This window comes from Falco peregrinus, chromosome 14 (assembly GCF_023634155.1).
Source record: "Falco peregrinus isolate bFalPer1 chromosome 14, bFalPer1.pri, whole genome shotgun sequence".
Taxonomy (NCBI): Eukaryota; Metazoa; Chordata; class Aves; order Falconiformes; family Falconidae; genus Falco; species Falco peregrinus.
The window spans coordinates 25209192-25228810 of record NC_073734.1 but is presented as its reverse complement, the minus strand read 5'-3'; the positions used below and the strand labels follow the sequence as shown (position 1 = coordinate 25228810).

The 19619-nt window shown below is 43.8% G+C and overlaps 1 protein-coding gene across 1 annotated transcript; it reads left to right on the top strand.

The window, feature by feature from the left end:
- Positions 1-1342: 1342 nt before the first annotated feature.
- Positions 1343-19523, top strand: KCTD19 (potassium channel tetramerization domain containing 19). The gene is made up of 16 exons (XM_055819200.1): positions 1343-2020; positions 3655-3805; positions 4142-4333; positions 5134-5256; positions 5480-5693; positions 6923-7083; positions 9834-9937; positions 10305-10447; positions 12381-12464; positions 14711-14774; positions 15918-16572; positions 16713-16775; positions 17634-17825; positions 18024-18178; positions 18995-19096; positions 19425-19523. Exons 1-16 carry the CDS (start codon positions 1739-1741, stop codon positions 19521-19523), a joined length of 2784 nt encoding a protein of 927 aa, XP_055675175.1. The 5' UTR covers positions 1343-1738.
- Positions 19524-19619: the final 96 nt, after the last annotated feature.

Here is a 19619-nt window from a genome sequence, read left to right as displayed (position 1 = left end):
TCATGGCGCCTGGCTGTCCCCCCTGGGCCCTGGCCTTGTCCCCCCATGGCGCCTGGCTGTCCTCCCCCAGGCTTCCCGCCATTGCCTCACGCTGCCGCCATGTTGGGGCCGGCCTGCTGCTGAGGTGAGGTGGGGGCCACTGCCTGGCGGGAGCTGCTCTCTCTCCCCAAGGAAACCCACGCCCTCCTCATGAAAACTGGAGGAACAAAAAAGCTGTAGCAATCCCCCCCGAATGGATTGTTTCTTCCTATTGTGAGTGACTTGGCTGAGCCCAAGGCCTGACGTGATGGGGCGGCACCAGACGCGAGGGGCAGCAGGGGAGGGGGAGGGGTGAGGCCCTTTGCTGGGTGTGGGGCTGCTGCCTCGGCGCTGACACCCCTGCAATGGCGGCCCGAGCTGTGCCCACCGCCTCTGCCGTGTCTGCAGGGAGTGTCCTTGGAGCGATGGTGATAGTGAGGGGGGCCTGGTGGTGCTGCCGCTCTCCCCCCATCTCCTATAATTGGCAATGAGCCTTAGAAATACCAGGATTTTACTATCCTGTTGTTTTTCTTTTAAAAATTTTAATCTTTCTTGTTTGAATAGTTGGGTGTTTTTCATGTGTTGTATTCAACTCTTGAATTTGCTTTGAAATTGCTGGGTAGTATCAGTGTGAAGAAGTTGGTGATGAGAAGAAAAAGCCTCATCTAAGTGTACTCTGAAGGCAACATAACTGAGGTTCTCCATCTTTAGTTTTGATTGTGAGTGTCTCTTAGAAGCTACAAGCTCTCTCTAGAAGCCGAGTTCAATTCTTGCATGCATTGAGTGGCTTTTCCCCCCTCCATCCTTTTTCAGGTTTCCTTTCGACTCCCTTTTCTGCAGCCACTTGTATGAGAAATAGCCTAAAACCATTGCAGACATCAGGTACCATCTTCCACCACGTTTTTTTCTGCTGAGAATTGTGCTGTCCATTGACAAGACAAACTCTGTCTCTTGGTGTCGGAGGCCAGCCGCCGTGGCAAAGGCAGGCAAGCTTTTCTTGTTTTCAGGCTTGAATTGACTCTTCTGTCCATTTTAGTAGGCCACAGATCAATCCACATGTTAGTGTGATACAATCAACGTGAAAAAATTGCCTACATGCCTGAAATGTGTGTTCTTGTCCCACCTTAGGTGAATTTTCTCTCTGCTTAGCTGACAGCCACCTATGTCCTTACCAGGCATCCCTTCCCTGTGGACCATTATTTTCTTTTCTGTCTTAAGAGGGTTATGACCAACATAGTAATGAATATCTGCACCTTAAAATAGTAACTAACTATACAGAATGGTGTGTCCATGGGCAACAGGTGGTGTGGGAGGTGATGTGGCATTTATTTATTTGCATGTTATTACTTTTATTTGAATATTTAAGGAAGACGTTTGTCATATTTCATTCGCTGTTCTGTGTTACAAGCTTGGTATGCATGTATACCAGGTTGCTCCAAGGTTTAGCCGTAAGTATTACATCATGCAAAACCCTGCAGTTTGCTGACTTGTCATGACCCATGGCCATAAACACATACTAACTGAGGAATGTGCATGCACAACTGAACGGGAAGGTAATTGCCCCGTGCTTTATTTTTTGCCAAGCTACCACAGAACGGCAAATAAAATGCAAAGTCCATTGGAGTTCTAAAATAAAATATCACCTCGTTTCATACTTTACAGGTTCATTTTTGCCTCTTGATATGTTTTCCTCTTCTGTTTGAAGGATCTGGAAAGCGTTATGGAATCTGCAGAAGAAGAGTTAGTTGATTTTAATGTCGGTGGCTGGTATTTCTCAATTCCCAGAAGTAAAGTTGCTCAGTTTCCTGAATCTCTGTTGTGGAAAGAAGTTTCTTTACAAGATCAGTCTGAAAATCCAAGATTATTTATTGACCGAGATGGTTTTGTATTTAGGCACCTTCAATATTACATGCAGACTTCAAAGTTATCTCTTTTCAGCTGTGCTGAATTGAATTTACTGTATGAGCAAGCATTTGTTTTGCAGCTGACACCTTTATTACAGGTAAAGTGGGATGTTCTCTGTGGCTTTTCTATATCTTTTTTTTTTCCGTTCTTAGATAATATTGTCTGTAGAAGGATGTCAAAGGGTTTGTGCATATAACTTTATCAATGCTTGCGATAGATATCCAAACAAATAATTGCCACTTCCAACTCATCTGCCTCAGCTGGTGAGTACAGAAGATGTTACAGATTTCATGCCTGACCTTTCTGTAAGAGCTCATTCAACAGTCATCACTCGCTTTCTTTTAAATAAAGTTAAAGCAAGCAGAGGCTTTTATCTGCCAATTGTTGTGCTTGACGATGATTATACTGACCAGTCTTGTTGAAAATGAACGCTCCAGTCTGAAGAAGGTGGGACTGCCCTTTCTGTTCGTCCCTGAGAAGGTTCAATCTGCCTGAAAACAAAGAACTCCTAATGGCACACCGCAGAATTTACCGTCATGTGAAATGGGAAATGGCGATTCTTCCTCTCCTCCTATTCTGTAGCTGCATAAACAGAAATGTTAAATTAATATCTGTAACAAATACTTCATTTGCGATTTAGCTACGAGTGTTTTATATTGCAATTACAGTGTGGGTTTGTATTGTGCCCGTGCAGGTTGAGTCCATGCTTCCCGGTTGGATGAAATGTGTATTTCCACTCATTAATGTTTGTATTTCCTCTGAGTATAATCTGAACTCTGAGTTTCTTTTGGTTTCTAATACTCTTTTTTTGTGGAATAGTCTCAAAAATGCTGTGATGCTTGATATTTTCAACCCAAAATATGAACATTTTGGGTTTAACATGAGTGATTTCTGGATTGTCTTTTAGGACTGTGTTTAAAAATGCAGTATCTCCAAATAGGTTGGTAGAGGAAGACCACCAAGCCTCAGTAGTCGATTGTATTAACAAACCATACAGGATCCCGTGCTTGACACAGACCTGTCGTGGTATGGCCACGAACAGTCCACTAAATACACTTTAAGTCCCTGTGAGCATAACGTTATTAACTCATGAAGGTATTTTATACATGTGCTTTAGAAATCGGAACCGAGGCGCTAAAGTTACTTTGTACTTCATATCCTACAACAGTATGTAACCATTTGTTCCAAGCCCAAAATAATTCATTTAGCATTCAGTAACAAGGTTAGAAATTACAGACTGTTAGTTACTCCAGTCGCTGAGCTAAACATTGATTCCCCTTTCTAACCATCGAATTCCTATAGCTTATCATAAAGATATTGTTAAAAAGTGCCCAAAAGGTCTTTCAGGCTTTGTGCTGGGTTCTTGGCTCTTTCAGTTGTGGTATGCTTTTATGCCTGCCACTGTGCTGTCTTGAATTTCAGAGCTAGAATACAAAGAAGTGCCATTAAAACCCAAACTCTGAAAAAGGGTTGGCTTTTTTGAGCATATGAATGGCTCTAATTATATTACAACTTATAAACATTCTCCACAAGTTAACTCCAGTTACACTGAGGTACCCAAACCCCCAGGATCTAATAAATGTTCTTGTCTGTACACAATATTCCCCAGCGTATTTCAGTAGATGTCAAATACAGCACGGGATGTATTAGGCTCTTTCCTGTGGCTGCTTTTGATTTGTGGATTAATTATATGAATTGAAGTAATAAATAGAAAACCTTTACATATCTTAGGTTTTAGATGGTTTGAAGGAGGAGAAATATAGTTTACCTGTCCAGCCTGCAGATACACCAGTAGCTGAAAAACCATCTCTGAATTACTGGAGAACAGAGGAACGTACTGGCATGCTGTCAGAGATTCCTGCTAGCAGTCCCGCATTCACAGGTGGGTGTCCCAAACTGGTAAATCCTTTTGCTTCCTTAGGAATGCCCACAGGCTGTTGTCAGTTGTTGCAAGCCAGGAACATTTTACTCCTGCAAAGTTTATTTTGCGCGGTATTTTTTTCATTAGCCTTCTTTATTTTTTAAAAAAAGAGGAAACCCCATGAAAATGTTTATTCATTTGTGCTGGGCTGTAAGACTTCATCCTTTAGTGAACAATAAAAGTTGCACAAGATTTGTGTGCTTTTATTGGCTTTGCTGTACTAGTCAGGTCTCCAGACTGTATATCTGAGTTCCATTTTTCTTATGTCTTGATTTTTCTCTGATTTTCTTCCCCTAGGGTTACATGAAAGAGCTCCCCTAGGGCTAGTGGATACACCTTTATTAGATACAGAAGACAAAGTGCATTACTGCTTTTTGCCACTAGATTTGGTGGCAAAATATCCTGTACTAGTTAATGATGACAATTTGTTATGGCTGCTTGAGAATGCAGCCCTGATCAAGTGCAATTGCAGTGAGTTCCGCTTCATAGGTAACTGCTTTCTTTTTTTTTTTAATTATTCAGCAAATGTCTAAATCACTTTTTTGTATTAAACTGTTTCTGCTTGTCTTCAATAATACATCGTTAAAGATCAGAATCTTTTAATCTTTTGGTTTGGCTTGGTTTGGGTTTGCTCTCTGCCAGTTCTACCACCTTGTTTATCAGTCAAGAATCAGGAATTAAGGTAGAGAAAGCTTTACGTGGTGATTCTAAATACTTAATCAGTCTTGTATATTTTCAATAGTAAGAAATCCATGTTTCATTCATTAAATACACTTTCAGCTCACAAAAAGACAAGTACTTTCCAAAAGTATGGCAGGATCCCATAGGTCCTCCATCAACACAGTATTTCATCCTCTGTGAACTCGGATGAGATGAGACAGATATGGAATTGGTGCAGTTCTGCTTTGCCATTCCTCTGATGTTAGCACATGGGAAAACCATGTTTAAATGCACAGTGGGATGGGACTGTGCTGGGAAGGGGGCGGGGGGGGAAGCAGCCAAACAATCAGGAAACCTCTTACATGAACCTCTCAGGATACTGTGGTAAAATTAACTTAATTCTGCACTTCCCCTACAGTTTATGCTGTGTCTGGTCTTCTCTAGCATAAACCTTGTTTTTAGAATTGTGTTTTCAAAGACAAAACGTTCCCTGGTGTCCATTGATCGGCTGTTGTATGTGCATACGTGAATAGTAACACTGAAGGGAGCAACAGCCTATTTCTGCTAGAGCTGAGCGGTGCACAGAAGATGTCAGTACACACTCCCTATATTTTATTTTTATTTTCAAGTTAATTTTCTTCGCTCAGAGAAGATGCTGTTACCTGATGACTTCTCCAACATAGATGCCTTGGAGGAAGAAGTTTTAATTCTGCGAATTCCTGAGCTTATAGATGCTGTGAAGGCCTACAGAGGTAATAAAATATACATAGCTATGTATTTTCTTCCTTATGTGCATTGGTTTTAATGTTACCTTGTGAAACTGGGTGTCTGAAACAAATTATATTAATATGATCAACACTGAGGTGAATAGTCTTATCAACTTATTTCCATAAATGTTGAGAATAGTGGAATATACTGTGGTGATTATTAACTGCTGCCCTTCTGGAACATGGTCTTGACCACCTTTCCTTGCAGGTGGCTGCTCCACGCTGTCCCCTGCCACGGCGGGGGACAGGGATTGGCAGGGGGCAGCAGGGGTGTCCCTGTCACCATCCCCACTCTATGCCATGGCACTGGGGCTGCTGGTTAACTATCCGGATTCGATTCTGGGACAACTCTGCGTGGGCAGCGACCTGGGCAGGAGCCACCTGCACCTCTCTGGCAACGGCATCCTCTTCCAGCACATCAGGTACCCACCCTGCCTTCATACCGGGCAACAGCAAGAAAACCTTTCAAGGAACTATCTGGCAGGTTTGGAGTCGAAAAGGAGCCCTGTTCTCAGCAGCCTACCCTTCAGTATCTGTAGTATTCATTTTCAGCTAAACTTGCAGGTATCTATAATTACAGGAGCTGGCATTCTTCTATTCTATTGTAGGCTGGTAAGCCTAAAATGCTGAAGTAATTCATGTGAGGTTTTTAATGGTCACATGCTCTTGAAACTTAAGATTTATCATTAATTTTAGACTTTTTGTATTTTCAAAAGCATCTAAATGCCCATGGGTACAGGCTTTTTGAAGACAGAAAAGTCACGCTGACATCTCTGGTCCAAGAAGGAATGTAGATTTCTGAATACTGTGTTTTAACTTGATCCTTTGAGGTGTTTCTCCATATGGTAGCATTACTGCTCAGGCTTACCATACTGGTGTACCAGTTTAATAAAATCCCTATTGTGTAGGAAAATGGGTCCTGAGTGCATCATTAGCACCTCTATCCTGAAATCAGTGAAAATGTAAATGTAGAGATGAGGCATCTTTGCTGTGACCAAGGGATATTTTATTTTTAAATGCAGACACTTACTAGATGAGTCATAAAGCTAGCCATCAAAACCCACATTTTAATATTCTCTATTAAAAATGGTGTGCCATTTTCTTTGCCCTGCTTGTTGTGATCTGAATAAAGAAAACCAAAGGAAGTCACAGTGGATCGGTTGCGATTCAAGCCCGCTGCACAGTTAGATGCTCAGCCATGCATATCGCCATCAACCACACACTGAGAAGCTTCCTGCGCTTTTAACTGTTTTTCAATTTAGCACAAACAGATAACACCCAGTCTGTAAAGGGTGACAGAAACACAACTGGAAGCCCAAACCTGCAGTCAGCTCACCTCTGGGCCCCACAGCTTGTCTGTGCTTGCTGCTGGCACTGGTGAAGGATGCAGTGTAGGAGCAATACCACATTAAATGTTTTGTTCCAAACTATTGCAGACCATGACTTGATGGCTCCATTGCAACAGCTTTATTTGTCTGTGCTGCATAGTTCTCCATACAAAAACGATGTGGAAAGTTACAGGTAAAGCTCAGCAGGTGCAAAAATCTTTTTTAGGAGAATTCGTATTTCCTGACTTGTGCTCATTAAAAATCAGCAGTAAAAATAGAAAGCAATGATAAAAGGTTTAGTGATTCCCTCTCCTTTTGGATAGGAACTGGCTGGGAACTTGCCGGCTTCCTCTCACCAAGAATATTTCTGAAATCAAAGAGCTCTGTACTTATCTGGACCAAAGGGACGCCATGTACAAGCCAATGAAAGATGCTTTAAGATGCTATCTGAAACAACAGGCACCAGCAGAGAGCACAGATTATAGTAAGTCAAGATTTCTCAAGAGCTCCTTCATTTTAAAGTAGAATGAGCAGTGTTGCCTGAATACAGTTAATCTGTCAATGATCCACACCAAGTTCTGAGGGGTTGTTACAAAAAAGAGCTGAAGGTCTCACTGACTATTGGTCGGCTGTGGCCGACCAGTGAACACTAGAGCAATAATGTTAGGTTCTAGATGAAATACAGAGCAAGTCTTCACTCGATTTAGGTAGTACTATTCATATTTTTGGGTAACTACTTGGTAAATTTGCCACTCTTATTCATCACTGAACTAATTAGCGGAATCCAGTTCCTTCAAGCTTAGATAATCCAAGTTACTTTCATCAGAACATGTTCTACCTTAAAAATGAGGTTTCTTTTGCTCCCATTTTTCTAATGTGGGGCTGTTCTTATAACTCTTGCTATTAAACTACGGAATGTACTTCTAACTTCCAGCCTAAATCCTTCACAGCCACATTTCACTCTTGCTAAAAGTGATCTCTACCTTAAATGCTGTTTCTGCTTTGGTTTATCCCTTCTTTTCCTCTAATGCGTTTATAGAAAAAAATCATGACATTTTTCTCTCAGCTTTTATTGTGGCTTCTTAACAAGAGCTGATACGATTCCCTGGTTAACATTGTGATTTTTCTTTTTACCTATCCCAGTTTCCCCATATTCATAGTATGTAGGTCAGAAGACATCTCTGGAGGTCATTTCGTCCAACTCTCTGCTCTGACCAGGATCAAGTAGGTCAGGTTGCTTAGGACCTTGCCAAGAAAAGCTTTGAGTATCTGCAAGGGTGGAGAACCTGCAGCCTTTCTGGACTGCTCTTCCAATGTTTGGGTACTCCTGTGCTAAATAAAGTTGTATGTGTCATTTCCTATGTTCCCAATTTTTTTTCCATTGCCTCTTGGCCTAGTGCTTTGTACCTCCAAGGATTTGTCTCCCCTACACCCTCCGTTTGCTGCAGACAGTAAGATCTTCCTTTGACCTGCTCTTAATAAGGCTGAACACAACTGCTTCTCTCCGCCTTTTCTGGTATGCTGTGTGCTCCAGGAAAGATAAATTTAATCACACTCTGCACAAGGTAATCCAGTTGAATACTCCCCAGTATTTTAGACTATGCTACTACCAATCCTGCTGGAGTCGGCTCCCTCAGTGCATCCCACAGTCTCATTTGCAGTTCCTTGTTCCACTGGTGGCACGCGCTTTGGGATCAATGAATGCAGACATCCCTCTGCCCCATCCAGGCACAAGCGTCCTGGCTCAGGCTTCAGCTTGTAGGATCCTAACTGTATTTTCTGTTGCTTGCAAACCTGACTTCTTATTTTGTGGTAGTGACCTTACTTCCAGTTTACTCCACCCTCAAGGTCCTCTGAGTCTTTCTGTATGGGACGATTATCCTTCCCATTTTAAGCCATCAGCATATTTCACCTGAATAAGGTGAAGTGTTCTTCCCTGCCCCATGCAAAAAGCATGCATGCAGAAAGGAGTGAATCCTATCAATTCTGAGCTGGAGTTATGACCCTCGAGAAAGAGGGTTTGAACTTAAGTTGAAACAGTTAATGAGTTCTGTGCCATTATCGCGTAGCCTGTCGGATAATACATGCTAGAAAAAGTAACTCTGTGACTCATATGTCTCAGCAGTAAATGATGCCTTAATCGTACATTTTATAGAAGGTGGATAGTCCCGTTGTAGTAGCTACATCAGACAAGCGTAATAGTTGAATCAGTGTTTCGAGATAGAATCTATTCGTATCATTAGCCATAGCCCTATAAGTAACATTACGTGTGACTTGCCGCTACCTTCTGTAAAGGCTATTGTAAGAACACAGTTCTCCAATCTGAAGCCCTTTCCAGAGTTAGTTGTTTTTTGGGCTTGGGGGTTTTCTTAACAATTTTTTTGAATGCAAACGTGTTTTGCATTTCCTAGAACAATGTCCCAGAACTTACTGACTATAAGCAGTAATCTGAATTATACTATTAAAGATGTCAACAGAAACTTTCCCAGATTGCTATTTGTTGCCACACTGAAGTAAGAAAGATGTGGGCTGAACCCAGACTAAAATATATCCAAAGCTGTTATGTTACACCCGCTCACTGTAAGGAACAGCAATCTGAGGCTTGCACCTGCCCTGATACTGTCACCTTCAAAGCAAGTAACAACGTGGGGCTCCTTGAGAGGATGGAAAACGGTGCAGGAGCTCTAATCCGGGTTGCCCTGGAATTCCACCAGCTTTATACTTGCAGACAAGCTGCATCTTCGCTTGCAAAGACCTTTCAGATTTCCCCCTTATTTCTAGTAGTTTGGAAATAAATTATTTCTTTTGGTGGCAATGTTACAGTATACTTTGACTCGCCTACCTTAGGTGACATAAATGTGCCTGCTTAGTAGAGCAAGCATGGCTATGCTAATGCATGTAGCCTTCTTGCTATAATTATTTTTAAATCCGCTGAGGAGAGGTGGTTTGGCTGCAGCACGGGTGGACCACGTTGCCTGCTGTGCTGTGACGTTACGTCCTGACCTGCCTTTTGCTTGCGGTTGGCTACGAGCACCAGGTAAAGGGCAGGGTTCCACCTCTGTGCGGCAAGTGCACTCTATTACTTCACTATTTCCAAGAATTATTATTTGCAATATTTCAATGTAAAATCCCATGTCACATTAATTCGTTATCTATAACAAAACAATTACTACTTATAATTTCTACTTGTCATTATTTTAGTTGCTGCCTTTCCATTTGTTACTCCATCTCTAGACGCAGGCTGGTCAGCAGAAGTATCCGTATGCTCACTGCATCAGATCGTGAGAGTTTATGTAGGGAGTAGCTGGTATGAAACTTATTTACGGACTTTATTGAAGGTATGGGTAATTAATTGTCCTTGCATTGCCTTCGTATGAACCCCCCTAGACAGAATTTGTAATTCGGCAGACTAGAATCTATATTTCTAGTAATAAGAATTATTAGAATGGTTTTGACCTGAAAACTTGGAATTATCAGAACCTCACATGTAGACTGGGCACTTTATACTAAAGGAAGTATGTTCAAGCACCCGAGGGAGATAAGTCATGGGCTTCCCAAGGAAGCACTTTCTTAGTTTGGCTAATAATACAAGTAGACTTGATGGAACGGGTTTACTTCTTTCACCAAGAAAGGAAACATCCTGTTTGAATTTCTCTCCCTCTGTAACACCAGAAACATGGTCTTAATATATTTTTATTTCTGTAGTACCCAGAGCTGCTGTCAAATGACAAGAAAGTCTGTTGGATCACATATGGTCAAACTCTTCTCATCCACGGAGATGGGCAAATGTTTCGGCATGTTCTCAACTTTCTAAGACTTGGGAAGTTATTTTTGCCAGCTGAATTTAAGTAAGCAGAGTGCATTCATGTCCGTTTTTTTTATTTTATTAGATGGCTGTGGGGGAAGCAAGCATTGGGATTTGTCTTCTGATTTTCACAGGAATATTACCTAAAAGAATTAAGACTTTTCCTTTTAGTCCTGAAGTGAACTATTCTATCTAAACATAAATTATTGGTATCTAGAGATTAATAGATACGGTTTTGTTTCAGTAGGTATGCCCTCATTTTAAGGATCGATATGCCAGCCACTTGGTACTGCAGGGTATATCACAGATTGGCGCACTGTGAGTGCACCTTTAGCAACCAGGAAAATTTTTTTATCAATGAGATCATTGCATCCCTTTTGAGATTTTTGTGGGGTTTTTATGGCAGAGACAGCTAAATCTGCTTAGTCCAGCTGAAAAATACTCGATCTGCCCCCTCTGCTGGTACCTCTGCTCCAATGCTGAAAAATGTCTTCCAAATGGCCTAAGAATGGAGGAACACGGGATGCTTAAAGATAAGGCATTTTCCTTCCATACACACATTGCTGTATTAGGTCTCTAAATTTTATCAATCATCATCAGTTGAGGTGGCTTAAAACACCAGTCTCCTAAGGACAGTCCTTCAATGTGCTTCACTTGCCCCCGAGACTGCTCAGAATCGATGTTTTGGTGCTGTGGCTTCTTGTAGCAGTTTCCCTGCTTCTGCCATCGCGACATGTTAGAATTCTTTGCATTCAGCAAGGAAGGTCTGCTGGCATCAGATCTTTTGGTCTCTTCAGTTCCTGAAGCCCTTGTTTGTTGGTTCGTTTCTAGTAGGCAGGATATCCACTGCAGATCACCAGCCGATGTGGGCACGTTTAGCACCTGTAGCTGTTTCCAGGAGGAGCACGTGTTTGCAATCTTTTCCCCAAAGTCAACAGCGACATTAGACCAGTGGCTTCTTCGATCCTGAAACCACTGGTTGCTTTCGTGCCTGTCATGAAAGGTATCGGAATCCAGGTGTCAGGCACCAGCGTTACATCTATACGAGCAAACTGAGTATGTCTGGGAATGTTTCTGGTCACTGAGGCCAGCTGGTGCCTGCTGGTGATCTGCTTTAACCCCCCCGGAGAAGGTGGCTTTGTTCCTCCTGTCCGCTGCAAGTGGTCCCGGGAACAGCTGAACAGCCAAACCGTGCCTGGGAGTTACTGGAGAGAGCGTAAATTGGGCAGGGCCAGGCACAATGCTAACAGCTTATCAGCAGAGTTAATCGTGTTCTAGGGCTAAGAACAGTTCTGGGAAGGGTGGATTTCCCAGTAGCCCATCAAACCCATGAGCTCCCTTTATGGGGTTCCCTTTGAAAAATGCCATGATAAATTTTGCACATGAGAAAAATGTCATGAGTGGCACAGAGCAGAGTAGGGTTCCTGCTTCTCAGGGTTTTATCATCAATACCCACGGTCAATTAAAAAAAAAAAAGAAAAAAAAGAAAAAAAGGACAGACATTTTCACTTAATTAATAGAAGGGCAATAGCTGGAAAAAGCATCGAAAAGAGCAAGGCTTGCCAAGATTCCAAGGTGCTGCTAAACCCCTCTGGTTTAGAAGGTCATTTATTTTGGTTGCACCTGTCAAAAAATGTGTCATCTAATTCAGGATTCCTGATGTAAAATTCAGACTCTGTGGAAGTCAATGGTAGTCAATGGTAAGATTTCTATTAATGTCAATAAAACCAGATATTTTTTTCTCGTTGTTTGGATGCCAGATATGAAAAAACAACAACAACAAATTAGTTTGGATACTTTTCAGTATTTAAAATGATAAGCTATTTGTCTGTTACAGGAAAAATCATTTGTGTGATGCATCTTTCATTTTGTGTAGTGACTGCCTGAGCTTCCAATATCAATAGATGTTTAGAAAAGATAATCTGGTAGGATCATTTTTCAGTGATTTTACAGTTCAGTTTATTTACAACCTGCAGAGAATGGCCTCTCTTTTGTCAAGAAGCAGAGGAGTACCAGATCCCTTCTCTTCTAGAGGCACTTTACCACTCTGATGCATACAGGTAGGTAAAAATTCTCTTCTTTCTTTTTCTTTTTCTGTCATATAACATCCTTTCATCTGCCCTAGCAGTGCTTGTCCTTTGAAAGGCATGCAATTTTCTCCTTTCCTTCTGAAGCACAGCTGCTGGAGGGTGGGCAATTCCACTGTCTTTTGGGCCCTATTTTTTCCCATCAGTTATTTGGGTGCTGGAACAGTAACAGAGCCAAGGATCAGTTGCCTCTCTGGTAACCAAGGAAAAAGGCACTGAGATATTCCCCCAAAGCCCAGATGTTGAGAATACTGCAATGCGTGCTGAAAACCAGTCTGGAGACACCATACTGAGCAGAGACATTCAGATTTCTTAGCTTTGGCTCAGCCTTGGCTTTGCCAAGCCCCAGCCGGTTTCTGCAGACCCACTGGAGGATTCACCAGTGCTGCAGAGCGTAGAATGGTGTATCTTTGATGCAGCATCACAGAAAAGGATTGAGACCAGATGGAATTTAAATCTTGATGAATTAATGTTGAAAAGAAGCTGTAACATTTTGTATACAAATTCATCATTGAACATTTTCTCAGATACTTATTTTTCTATTGCTGACAAATGTAAAAGTAAGATTGGATGCTTTTCTAAAAGATGTTTTTCTATTAAACCAATAATTAGCATTTAGTGTTACTGGAGACCAGGCTTCATAATCGCAGTGGTCTTCTGGTCCTATAAAATCTGTGAATCTGCAAACCCTAGTGTTTTCTTTTCTGCTGTACTTGTTAGAGGGAAGGAGAAAATGTTAGAATGAGAGGGATGGAGAAAATTTTAGAATGTAGGCCTTTTGGAAAGTCCGCAGAACCCCTGACTGCAGAGTACTTTAGAAGATGACCTAGCATGGACCCTCTCTTCAATATCTTTTCAAGTATTTTCTGCCCAGGGAGGCTGTGGGGTCTCCTTCTCTGGAGAGACATGCAAGCCCACCTGGATGCAGCTCTGTGCAGCCCATTCTGGGAGAGCTGCTTCAGCAGGGGCTGGGCTGGGGGAGCTCCAGGCGTCCCTTCCAGCCCCAACTGTGCTGTGATTCTGTAGGAGAGCTCTAGAAGTGAATGGATTCTTACTTTGGCTGCTAACAGGCCATTTAGGCGTTTAAAAGTAAAAATATATCCATCAAAATCTTCCCAGAAGACCATAAGTTGCTGCAGCATGTTCTGAAATACCAGTGCCATGGGCTGTTAGCACCAGGTACTGCCACAAGTAGTTGGACAGACTAGTGGTAGCTACCAGTATCCCACTAGTAGTGACAGCATTTCCTAGATTTTACTGTAGATGTCTAAGAAGAAGAAATCCTAAATGTCATTTCCCCACTTCCCCATCCCAGTGTAGGAGCCTAACCTCATGTTCCTATACCTGTAGAGCAAGAGGAGGATGTCAGAGGGACTCTGAAGCACCCTACATGGGAATGGTAACATTTTACATTCCCTAGAAGGTTTTAGCTAAGGATTAACGCTACCCTAAGATACACTCCTCCACCGCTCTTTGGAGCTTTCCCATCAGGGAAGGTGTCAGTGTCTCTGTCACATACACCAAAGGCCTCTAACACAGAACAGTTAGGCATTTGTCCCTGGAGTTCTTTGCTAGATCATGGGCCAGCTCTGTGGGCTGTCTTAGCAAATCTCCGTCTATAGGAGACAGAGAGCAGCAGTTACTCAGCGCTCCCAGAGTGATGTCACCCCTTCGGAAACTGCTGCGCAGCTCAGGCAGTCACTGTCAGGAGCTGAATTTCTTAAGCAGACTCAGAATTCAATTTTGAAACCATGAATAGAGATGGTTGACCTGGGTCTGCCTAGCCAGCTCCCCAAAGTGTCTAGAACCTCTTCATAATAAAACTGCCCCTCCCCCCCCCTCCAGATATGATGTCAAGTGGCCTTGGCTTGGGCTGATCAGCAAGGCTTATGTAAATCCATTGGCCAAGGGTCTGCGGATGCTGGAACAGAGACAAGGGATCATTTTTCTCTCTTGCGTGTCTGCAGCATCACATTTCAGAAATCATTACCGCAGGTGGGCAATACAAAACTGCTGGTCCTTTGTTGCCCTCGTGTTGTGTGCTGGGGCTGATTGCGAACGCCTTCCACCCCCCAGTGGTTTAAAAGTAACTCATAATATTAGAGCGTGATAGACACGGGTCCAGTGGTGACTGGAAGTCCTGACAGCTCCTTTTACAGGTTGACGTGGTGTCGCCCCTGGAAAGAATTCTATAATAACTGTAAATATTCATTTTCTAGATTATGGATCCAAAACAATGCATCTCACAATGAAGAGCAGGAGTTCAGCAAAGACCCAAAAGAAGTAAGGTTTGGTTTTCAGAATATGTTGCCACAATGCACTTCTAAAAGCAGTCTGAATTAGAAAAATGACAAATTTTAATTCTACAGTACCATTTCGCTTTTTTTCTCTCCAAAATCAGCTACAATGCGAGTGTTGGAAATTTCTCTATTAAAAAAGACCATCTTCATTTTAAAAAGCCAAGCTGTGCTGTAAATTATACAGTTCAAAGCACAAGGTCAGGATCCTCCAGCCTGTGTTAGCTCGGTCTGAGTGTTACAGCCTGCACACTCTTCGAAACTCTTCTTTTGGTCTTGTCATTCACACTCCTGGTTACTTAGGGCATCTCTGTCACCAAGGCGGGTGGCAAGCCTGTGGCTTGGGCACTTTGTTGGGGCACAGGAGACACGGGGTCTGACCCCTCTGGACAAGGAGGACCTAGAAGCCAGATCTCCTCGTTTATAGGTAGTAAAGACAGGAGCAGCAAGCTTACGCAGTGCACTTGGGCAAGACAGCAGAAACTGTCTAGTCTTTGAAGTCAGTGGAAGGGGGAAAAGAACTTTCTGCTCAAGTCTTTGAATACTTTTAGTCCTTAGTTGGACACCTGCAGCTGAAAGGTGTCTTCAGTCTGCTAGAGAAGGGTGACAGGTAAGCGCTGCCTCCGCTGCATTTACATGTTGGTACCGAGCTGCTGTCCCCTGTAGCTTAATGCTGGTGTTCCCATGGCAGAGTGGTCGCACAGCTTGCTTTAGTTTGCCACACCAGTTTTCTTGTACAGAACGTGATGCTGTCAGTTCAGATAATCAAAATGATCTTAGCTGTAGCGGTAGCAAGGATGCTGGGGCGCTGCTTGTGTGCCTTGGCTGCTCCAACGTCTGTCTTCAGATTCTGCAAAATTCAGTGATAGGAGCTGAGGCCATTGAGGACAGTGTAATGTCGGCGTTGAATTATCACGGCTGGGTATGCAGAGCCTTAAGGCACTGTATCCCCCAGGGAAGTGAGAATGCATTTTCCTGGATTAAGAGCTCAGTCCTTAAATGCCTGTGTTAGAATGAGTAAAATATATCAGTTAATATATTATTTTGTATGTATATTATATTAGGAAGGGCAAAACATACACTTTGTTTCATGTCAATTAGAAATAACAACATTTCACTGGTTTTTTAGGGGTACTCATGTACAGCTGAGGATTTCAGTAAATGCCATATGAAGACATGGAGTAAGATAAAAGATCTGAAGGGAAAGCAAGATACCAGTGGGAAGAAGGCAAAGCATTCCAGAATGTTTTCAGGGGTGAGAGAGACAAAAAGGAGGAATAGGCTTGGAGAATACAACGCATCCTCGGGCAGCCTGGTAAACTCCAGCTATTACAAACATTTGGCAAGCCCTCCAAGGGAGAGAGGAATAAGAAGAAGTTTAACAAAGAAAGTAGAAAGTAAAGCCTCAGCAAGTCACATCCAGAAATCACTTTCATTGGCAAAGGAATGGGATGCGGTGAGCTCCAGGAGGTGTGATTTTCAGCACATAGGAAGGTCTGCTGGTTGTACCACAGAGCATGCGTCTCGATGCAACAGTCCTGGAAAGCACAGAGGCGCCAAGGCTCCTGTCGCCTCTCTCCCTGGGAAAATCAGCTTTACAATTCCAGGAAACAATCCCACTGTCCAATATGAAGTCAGGGCCGAAGGTGAGCAGCTGGAGCAATACGTGTTCACACACAGTTTGCAAGTTAATCCAAGTGCTGGAATGTACCAATTTGGCACTGTAAAAACTCCCCCCGCAGCAGGAAATGGTGCAGGGAATGTGGGCAAGGAGCCAGCAGAAGGTAAACCACTGCTTTGTGATTGTTGTTTTCAAAGGTGGTGGGAGTAATTAACTGAATGCCTTATATAGCTAAGATACTTTGATCATGCTGAGGACTTTGAGAGTGACAGGCTCAACCTTTTCTTGTTCTCCTGCTCGTAGCAAGTGTTTCCAGTGAAGGAAGAGACAACACCTTGCAAGTGACACCCCTCCCTCTAAAAGACAGTGAGTTGATTGCCGGCTGCTAAGCAAGGGCTGGATTTTATTGCTTGTCTATGTAGAGTTTGATACTAAAAGTGTGTTAGCCAGAAAGGTGGAGCAGCTTTTAGATTCACTGGCATTAATGAATTGTTCTTTAGTTGGCTCCTTGTTGCTGTGGTTGGGTGTGCTTAAATTGTCCACTTGGATATAGGTATCCTTAATTTAACATATAGACTGAAAGATTTTTATGTTAAACCCAGAAGTTTCCACGGGCACATGTAAGAGGTAAAAAGATTTGCCTGATTAGCCAAGATACTAAATGCAAATTCAAGAAACCTAAGTGGAAAGTCTCAGTCCGAGACCCATTCCGACACCCCAAGGAGGATGTGATTTACCTGGCACCGCTTCTGCCCGGGGTAATGGGGTGGGTTTTCACAGAACTGTTGGCAGAGCAAAATGTATTATTAATGATTGTGAATGGGTTTGTTACTATATCAGTGCAAGCAGAATTATTATTTTCATGGGAAAAAAACCCTCTTTCATAGCCCATGAAAGAATCCTGGGCTGAATTATGCTTGGGTTCCATTAAGCTGTATGTAACGGTTACTCTGTCTGAATTTTCCATGTGGAAGAGGGGAGTAGAGAAGACCTGTGATGTTATACCTAAGTTTGCAGATTATTTGGTGTGAAGGTAATAATTTACTATCTAGTGGTGTTTCATCTTTCCTGGCAAAACATCATGACAGAATAAAGACAGAGTGAGGCATAGCTCTGACGAGAAGGTGACAATATTGCATGCCCACTTAGAAATGGGCAAACATGTTTGGCCTGTAGCTGCTGATCCAGGCTTTGCTGTGTAATTCAAACCGTATTCGTTCACAGGAACAAGGGACAGCCAGCAAACCAGCGTTGTTCTGGCAGGCCACAGAAATGTAGGGCTGATTCTCAGAGTTGACCATCCTCCGGTCTTAGGCAGCGACGGCTTTTGCAGCAGCGATGAGGAGAGTGTTGTTTACAGCGCCCTGCCGGGTGGCAGCCGGCTGGCTACTCCCAGTGCCCCAGCGCTGTGCAGAGGTAAGGGATGGCAGACTGCACTCAGAGCCCGCCGCAGAGTGTTTGGTGTGAAAACCATTCCCTCTGCCATGGTTTGTTGCCAGCGCTGAGTAGTGAAGTTATCGCAGCCAAACCGCTGCTCGCATGTAATGGTGAACGCTGACCCACAGCCTTTTCTCTTTCCTAATGTGCTTGTGTTATTTCAACTGTTCCCCGCAGATACCGTCTTTCTGACCTTTGCTCTCTCCCATGAAGAGATGTTTTACGCCAGGCAGTGCCACTTCTTCCTGACCGATGTCATCCTGGACTCAGTAAGGCAGAGGGATCCCAAAGCAATCACAGCCAAAATCGGGAGCCTTGTGAACAGGCTGTGGGTAGGTGCGAGCTGCTCGCAGCCCGGGTGAGCCGTGGCCGCTCAGCTTCCCCGGGCTCCCAGTGGGGTGGCAGCGGCTGGAAACTCAGCTCTTCTGGCTGGGCACCAGCGGCCTGGCTGCTGTGGGGGCTGAGGGGTGGCCGCAGGCCAGGAGGGGGGCACGGGGCTGCCCCCAGCGTGGCACTGGGGCAGGGCAGTGTGCCACGAGTCCCTTTCCAGGTCCCTTTTTTGAAAGCCAAGGGTAGCCCCTGCAGCAAAGGTGTGGCGAGTCAACCCTGGGCAGCCCACACTACGGCACCCTCAGTGTGGCGGTGAGGTTTGGCCTCCCGTTGCTCCCGCAGCAATTCAGGAATGAAGCGTCGTGCCCCCTGCACAACAGTAGCCGCCTGCTGTCCGTGCCGCCCTGGGCTGTGCTGGCTGGCCGTGGCAGAAATATAGGCCTGTCCTCGAGGGGCCAGGAACTTCGGGTTGCTTTTTAATTTGTGTTGGAGGTAACAGATCTCACCTGCACCCCCTCCCCAGCCATCCTGCTGGGAGAGATCCAGCCAGAAGCATTTTTCTGGGAGAGGGGCAGAATGGGGTGAGGACTTGGGAGACGCTCACCCCTGCTTTTTCCTCTGCGTGTGTGTGTGTGTGTGACTGACTCCAGCCCTGCTACCTCACACCAATTCTTTTTCATCTCAGTAATAATTAACCTGACCAAGGCCGGACAGGGAACATCTCCCTCCAACAGCTAATTGTGAGCTAGACCTTACCAGCGCACCCACTCGCTACCATTGCTCTCGTTGTTCACAACTCACTGTTGTGTTCTGTTTAGACACGGCAGATCACACCTGGGGAGTTTGTTACCGATTTACTGAACACAGAGAATTTTAAAAAGGACAGAAACATTCCCAAAGAGCTCCTTCAGTGGGTGGAAGTAAGTAGCGCTTGCCACCAGGCGATCTACGTGGCTGAGCCTTTTCTCTTCCAAATGCTGTTGGCTTTCTGCTTAAACTAGCTCCCTGTTGCCAGCTCGGTTTGCAGGCAGATTTAAGTTGCGGGGCGGGGGGGCGGGCACATTTTACAGCATGAATTGACTAATGGCATGTATAGTCTTAATGGAAAATTCTGCTGCTCACTTACAAGGCTGCCCACAAAGAGTGGGCAGGAGCTTCCTATGGCTGTTAAACGGAAAGAGAGGGTGATGCCGCCGTTGTGCCATCCACAGGCGGTTTGAGAGCAGCCGTCGCCTTGTGCTTTTTCAGTTTTCCCTGCCATTTGCGTGGAAGTACAGCCGCTGCCTCAACTCGCTGATCCAGAGAGGGTTTGCTAGATCGGTCTCGTATTTTGTCTTGGAAATGTAAGTTCATGTAACGTTAATGAAAATGTAAGTTCACATAACGTTAATAAAAATTTGACCTAGCTACCTTCTGAACTGCTTTTTTATTTTCTTGCGGCAG